At 32.7% G+C, this 7,539-nt stretch overlaps 1 protein-coding gene across 1 annotated transcript; it reads right to left on the reverse strand.

Annotated features, from left to right (window-relative positions):
• Window positions 1-2,249: 2,249 nt before the first annotated feature.
• LOC145117074 (phosphoinositide phosphatase SAC2-like) lies at window positions 2,250-6,772 on the reverse strand. Its single transcript, XM_079053380.1, has 13 exons — window positions 6,250-6,772; window positions 5,540-5,744; window positions 5,290-5,455; window positions 4,989-5,211; window positions 4,834-4,910; window positions 4,552-4,739; window positions 4,363-4,460; window positions 3,771-4,280; window positions 3,565-3,686; window positions 3,341-3,454; window positions 2,994-3,260; window positions 2,794-2,896; window positions 2,250-2,697 (listed from the first exon to the last, which is right to left on the reverse strand). Exons 1-13 carry the CDS (start codon window positions 6,343-6,345, stop codon window positions 2,629-2,631), a joined length of 2,238 nt encoding a protein of 745 aa, XP_078909506.1. The 5' UTR covers window positions 6,346-6,772; the 3' UTR covers window positions 2,250-2,628.
• Between the last annotated feature and the right edge of the window lie 767 nt (window positions 6,773-7,539).

Raw genomic sequence — 7,539 nt, forward strand, 5'->3', positions numbered from 1 at the left:
AAAGCTCCAAAACACTTCAACTTCAATCGACCATAACTCCTTTGTTATAAGTCCATTTTTGGACGTTCTTTATATCTACGGAAAGGGAAAGAGACGCTCCACCATTCTATGAACTCTCCTTTGCTTGAAAACTTCCCAAACTTAAACCCAAAGTTCATAAAGGCTCGAACTGCCAAATCACGGTTATACCTTTGTGCTCCGAAACACAATCGAACACTCGGATCACCTAATCTATAATACCCACATCCAAAAAAGGCAAATCCTTTGTCCCCGAAGCCTTATGATAACTGTTAATCAGGTCACGACCCCGAATAATGAAGCGATTCGAAACCGGGTGTTACATGTTATTTTATTTTATTTATTATTATTTTTTTTAAGTTTTTAAGTTTTTAATTTCATGTTATGTATGTTTAATTTAAATTAATGAAGTTTAAGTTTTTTTATTTAACTTGGATTGTTTTAAATAAATTAATTAATGCATGTCATGATGACCATTCAATGTGTGACAAGAAAACATGAAAATATGGTAAAAATGAGGTGACGATGATCTGGCAGACAAAAAAGTGTGACAAGAATCGCACCATTCCCTTCAGCTTTATAATCATTATCAATGAAGCCCTTAACCTTAAATCACATCACTTTCATAAATAAACTGAGGCTTATTGTTCATTTCAAATATCTCGTTATTCTTTTAGATGTATGCAAATGATCTTCTCTAGATTTCACCATAAAAGGAGATACTAAACACGCTACATACATCATGTTTGGTCGTGTGATAACTAAATACATTAAGCTACCCACCAATCGTACAACGTGGAATCACTTCTCTCATTTTCAATTCTTTTAGAACAATTCATGAAACAATATGGCTTTCGAAAGAGTTAAGATTTCAGATCCCAAACTTATCTAATACTTTCTTTGCATAGTTTCGAACTCTGATGTATCAACATAAAAACTTATGATGATGAGTTTTTCGTCTACCATTTTGATGAATAAAGTGTCACAATATCTGCTCTTCTTGAATCATTCTCGATTAAAAAACAATATATTAGACTAAACCATGCTCTAGGAGCTTAATTCAGTCCATACAAAGCCTCCTTAAGTCGACACAGTTTGTCTTCTTTATCCTTCTCGACAAATCCTTAAGGTTGCTCTACATACACGAGTACACCTACATTGCCGAATTTACTTAATATAGGGATATACATTCCTTTTATTCTTCGCCCTTTATGTACTCTTCATCTAGAGGACTTGGTTCGCTCTCTTTTACAGGGAGAATTTGCAGCCAGAACGTGAGCCGATTAATAGATGGATCGATTTATATCCACCGATTTTTGAAGAGCTACACAAGATGATGAATGGGTGGATTCCATTCGGATTACGAAGCAAAAGAAAGCAGGTTTGGAGGCTATTGATCTTTCAATGTGGTTGATTCTTTGGAGATTTAAAAATCAATAGTTTTTGGCAACAAATCCAGGGAAAAGAAACTATTTTCGATTTCATAGTTGAGATGTCTTTTACTTGGTTTAGTAGTCGGCAAGGGAGTATTTACATGGAGCAATGGGTTACTGTTGCATCCTAAAAAGGAAAACATATCTTTTTATATTTTATTTATTAATTTTAAAATATGTGATTTTGTACCTACAACTAACCAGCTAACCGACGTTGTACTTCTGTTGTGTATTTACTATTTTCCTAAAAAGGCCCATGGTTTTTTTTTTTTTTTTTTTTTTTTTTTTTTTTTTTTTTTGCTGGAGCATTTTATTTACGTGGCCTAACTAGCTAATTGCTTTATAATCTTCCATCATCCGATTCGATTTCTTTTTTGTTGCTGCCAAATTTATTTTTCTTTATAATCTTTCATCATCTGATTTCAATTTGTTTCTATTAATTTTCATGACTAGAATTTGGTCACATGGCTTACAAAAAAAAACAATTTAAACCATCAAACATAGTAAAAGGGGCTTTATTTGTACACAATGTATGATAAGGCGTCCAAGTGGTATTTTACGAAGATTATGCTTCTGGTGTCCTTAGAATGGATGAACAATGTGCAGCACAATTTCAGTTTAAAATGACATTCATATCAAGACTTGTGAGTAACAGTAAACATCTGTATTCATATATATATATATATATATATATATATATATATATATATATATATATATATATATATATATGAGAGGTTAGGTTTATAAACTAAAAAAAACACATGCAAAATAGGAAGAAGAAAGAACAGCATCAAATGAATCTCCAACCTGACTAAATAAGTAAAATACAATACAAAAATATATATATTTACAAAGATTCAAATATTGTCAAAAGCAACTTAGTTTTTTACTCTTCTGTACTTGTACTAGTGTTTTTAGATGGGGGTCTGGTCTCATGTATGCTTTTTAATATATATATTTTTTACAAGGGTTGTTAACATACTTTTCATTTTTTAGTTAAACATACTTTTTCATTTTTTTTAAGGGTTTTATATCATATCATTTTTTTTGTCTCTCTAATGGTACTCTCTCACCATTTATTTTAGCTCAGCAACCCACATCCTTTGGTTTATGGGTAAGTAGAAGATTTTTACATTTTTCTTTTCTTTTTTGTCGTTGGCAAAAGCAAAACTGATCAAGGGAACATAATATCCCCATGGGTCACCCATTCTGCAAATCTATCCGAAAACCCGCCTTTAACACCCTACATAAAAAAAAAAAAAAAAAAAAAAGAATCATTTAATTTTAACTTGTATATAAAATAAGTTAACCACAACAAAACAAATAAATAAAAACTGACCTTCACATTATCACATATCTCAGAATCACTAGCGAAAGTGCACATCTCATTTACCACATTTTCAGACGATTGACCACCCATAGGCGACCCTACAAGTGTTGACCTGGACCCCACAAGGTTAGGGATTAGTGATTTACAATTTCACTCACCAATAACAATATATAACCACTTGTAAAAAGAATTAAAAGGTTACTACTTACCTTTCATATGTTTCATCTTCACATGAATTCCCAGATGATGAAAGCCAATCAACATCAAGAAAATTTGAACAGTTGAAAGAATCCCTGTTGTAAAATACGTGATCACTATTTGGGGTTTCTTTTGGGTAAGTTGAATCACTTTCACAAGAGATTTCATGTAAAGATTCTGATTGTATTTCTTCTTCATTCTTTTGGGTCATTCCAATAGCACCAAGTACATTCCCATCAAACATCATGTTCCCAACCGATAACGACCTTTTAATCATCCTGCATTTAACCAAAACTAATAACCATCCAATGCAAATGCAACATAAAAAAAATATATATATATTAAGTTATAAACAAACCTAGTTTTTTCCACAAAAAAATTAGAACCCCGGCTTCCAACATCATAATGTTGATCTGAATCCAATTCCCATAATGCAGGTTTACCTATTTGTGGCTGATAATGACCTAGAAACCTGATCAAAACATTGACTTATTACTTCACTTCATATTCATAGACATGGAGTATAATAATAATGATGAATTAAACATTAATTAAGATCAAATGTTGAGAAACTACACTTACACATTAATTGCATCCTGTTTTTCTCCATCCATGTATGCGTTACTATAGTAACGTTGTAGGGTTCTAAAAAACTCCTGTGACTGAGTTGCTGCTTTCCATTGACCTCTTCTTTGACAAAATATCTATATATAGATTTTAAAACAATATTGAAGTCCAAAATTTCTGAATATGTAACAGGTAAAAGTAAAAAACAGAGGATTGATTACCTTATTGTGGGCTGCAGAACCACCGTATTGAAGTGCTAAAGTGTCACCCATTTTTTCATAAACTTTCATTAAATCTTCTGCTAAATTGGAATCAAGCTCAATAACTGTGGTGTCTATGTATCCCATGGTGTGAAGTTGACGCCCAAGTGCAGCCCAACCATAAGCAAATTGAGCAACATTTGTTCGATCCAAACAGTCTATACAGTTTGTTCTCAAAACCCCTGTTTGGTATTGAGGAGGCTTCACACTAAAACCCTCACTTTTTGTCAAATCTTGGGATATTGAATTTGGGATCACTTGACAATAAAACAACCCAGTTAGGTTCAATGCATAAGTTGCTACTTTCCCCAAAAGTGCCAACACATTTGTAGATTTGTTTCTTGAATATTTGTTTAAATCCCAATGAAGAAACTTTAAACGGTTTTCCTCGGGTAGATCTTTATTAATCAGCTCAATCGCATTAGCAAACTCCACTCGCAGGAGGGATTCTCGGGGTCTCTTTTCTTTCGTCTGCAAAATGGTATTAAAAATATTTTAAAAGAAAACAAAAATGGATATTCTTATTTCTTTCTATAAATGGAAGTTTATATACCTTGATCAGATTCAATATAATTATTGGATTTCCATATCTCTTGACAAGATTCTCGAAGTGAAGTCTTGTGGCATTGTACTTTTGGTCTTTTTTTGACACTAGAATAGATAGGGAAGTAATTATTAGGGGAATGAAAATGACAAAATGTTTAAATTTAAACAGGTTTTTAAGTGTTTTTATTACTCTTACATATGATATCAGGTTTAATATTCAAACGTGAAGTTTCCTGTGACCAGAAGAGGGGTATTGAACCCCGGTTTTGAACAACAGAGCTTATTTGCACAGGGCATCCTTCAGGGACATCTTCAAATACAATCTGTTCTGTTTCAACATCATTTGCAACACGACCTTTCTCATTTACCCCTCGTTTCAAGTATCTATATATATAAAAAAATAGAAATATAATGAACCAAGTTACATGAGCAATGAACCTAACAAAACTGAGGTTTCCAAAGATGAAGGAAATCGTACCTAGTTCCAGCATAATGGCGAGATCGTCTAGCAATGAGGGTCAACTTGAAGTCTTTTTCTGCTATTGAAAGTTTGACCTAGTTTTTTATAAGAAGAAATATGAATGCTAGATATATATTACTTGATTAGAGAGTTATTATGAATGCTAGATATACCTGTTTAAAGTAGCCATAAACTAGTGCTACTGTCCACAGATTATTCTTCAACTGATTCTGAATTGTGCTAGTTAAGAATTCATTCCAAACAAACATTGTTTCATTAAGAAACTGCCCTTTCTCGTGAGTAGATAGATTCTTTTGAAAACTATGCATGACACGATAGGAGTAGCTGAAATAGAAGTCCTTTGTAAGATCCACTGAGCATAGGAGCTTTTTGTATCTATATATTCAATGAAATCAAACATTAAAACAAAGACCTGTAATAAGCAAACATTTATATGCAGAATTGACAAAAGACCTGTTCTCATTCTTGGAGTAAGCCACGCTGGGTTGAACAGAAGAATTGGGAATTGGTAAGATCTCGCTTTTGGTGATTGCATATACTGCATGACCACAGATTACACCAATCTTCCTTCTTTTTGTAATGAGCAGCATGTAATAAGGTCCCAGAAACTTTATGAACCCTAAAATCACAATAAAGAATTGTGAAAAGTGAGAATAAGTGATTGTTAGATGTGGATTGATTTGGTAACAGGAATAGAGCATACCAACAATTCCATAACAAGTGGTAACAAATCTAAGCCCTCCTGTGGGGTTGTTTCCATCATGGATTCGCTTTAACAGTTCACAGCATTCAATTTCAGTGTATGTGGTGGGATCTTCCGTGATATTTAGCTCGGTAGGTTCTGACCTGTCAATCTTTAAAACTCTCCAAGTTGATCTATCTTTACTCCGTCCGATCATATAAAAGTTCTGTAAGAGGCAAAATTTTGATATTGATTAGCAGTGAAGATATATATATATATATATATATATATATATATATATATATATATATATATATATATATATAATTACACAAGGATCTGATCAAGTTAAGCAAAAGATAGAACGATACAGAAATAGGTATACACATAAACCACAAAGCATAATCTACAAGCCAGTATTAATTGCACAAAAAGATAAACCTACAAACAGTTTAACATGTGTGGACTGGAAAAAAGGTAAAGCACATAAAGGTTTTTGTCGGTGAACTAAAAAACTTATGTTTTAGCTCCAAATATGCCCCATCAAGAACTGTTTCACTGCTAATTGATGGACGTATCCTTATAGCATCTGGAATATGCTTAATTGCTTGTATACCAATTACATGAAACCAAATTTAACAAATTGATGACGGAAAGCAGAAGATCATAGAATCAAAACAGTAGTACTAAAAAAAGTTGGGAGAAGAAGGAGAAGAGAATTAAAATTATACAGAGCGAGTCTCGTAGAGTCTGAATTTTTGCAGATATGCATTGCTGACTTTGGGAACCTCTCTGATCCAATCTTCTTGGTCATTCTCTGAAGTCATTGTTTCGGATCCCCGAGCCTCAGGCCCGGGCTATATCACGTAAACATACAAGTTGGAATAGATTAGGCGTTGAAACTAGAACGCCGGAATCCCTAATATTGGGATTCTGTACATCATTCACTGCAGAAAACTTCCGAGATACGTAGGCGAACTGGAAACTTGAATTTCGTTAATTGAACAGAGAAATCAGTGTTTTATTTAGAAAATATATGGAGCAAATACAAATGAAGATCCGGCAATCGCAGAGAGAAATGGATTTGGAAGATGTGATGAAGAGAGAATGGAAGAAAGTTAATGTGCAAACTGCAAAGGACAAAGGCAGGTGGATAGATTTGAGTCGAGATCGATGGAGAGAGAAAGAGAAAGAGAGAGAGAAAATCACAGCTCCGGCGACTGTATCCACATAAAATAAGAAAGATACGAAAAGAGAAAATGAAATTATTAGGTTTTGTAAGGAGGAGGAAGAAAAAACACGTAGTTAATAGTAAAATATTTATATATATATAGTGTCCAAATATGATTGGTTCACATTTTTTTTTTTGTGACATGTTCCTCATGCGGCGTGTTTAATCTTTTGTCTTTTCACATTAATTACACATATGTGATTATAATGTATCGTTTAATCTTTATTATTATAGCTAAAAACAAATAAATCATCAGTGAAACGAAAGATTGTGGTAAAATCATTGTATTATTTTACGTAATATAAATGTGAGTTGTGGTTTAAACTTTATGCGGAAAATAATTTAGAAACGCTGTCACCAAAAAAAGGTCAATTATATTTTTAAAGTAATAGTTTATAAAAGTACTTTTAATCTTTTTAAGAATATACTTCTTTCCTTTGGAAAAATATATTTTTTATTTTGTTATTTGTTTTAAAGGTACAATCATTTTTTTGGAATTTATCTGTAAAGCATTTATTTGCTAATGCGTGGTCGTCAAATATATGGTTGTGAGTTGAAATAGTTATGGTTCACTAAATTTTTTATTTTATATTATTAACTAACACGTTATTGATGTTTTATTGAAATTTTTTTGTAAATAAGAAAATGAAAACATGGAGAAGACGTGTCCACATGGGCATGGTAGGACTTTGGGAGGTCCTAGCTGTGCATGGTGACGTGTCGTTGTTCGATTGTTGATGCTGTCTCTTAGCTGTCACCATTTGCCAACTAGTATTACCTATTTTATCAC

Source organism: Lactuca virosa, chromosome 5, assembly GCF_052849685.1.
Source record: "Lactuca virosa cultivar CGN04683 chromosome 5, Lactuca_virosa_CGN04683_v6, whole genome shotgun sequence".
Taxonomy (NCBI): Eukaryota; Viridiplantae; Streptophyta; class Magnoliopsida; order Asterales; family Asteraceae; genus Lactuca; species Lactuca virosa.

Excerpts from the sequence above, each read along its gene's own strand:
- LOC145117074 (XM_079053380.1), bottom strand. The coding sequence starts at position 6,345 with ATGACTTCAGAGAATGACCAAGAAGATTGGATCAGAGAGGTTCCCAAA. Across the intron at positions 3,687-3,770 it reads GTTCTGCAGCCCACAATAAG|ATATTTTGTCAAAGAAGAGG; the intron begins GTAATCAATCCT and ends ATCTATATATAG. Across the intron at positions 2,698-2,793 it reads AGATATGTGATAATGTGAAG|GGTGTTAAAGGCGGGTTTTC; the intron begins GTCAGTTTTTAT and ends TTTTTTATGTAG.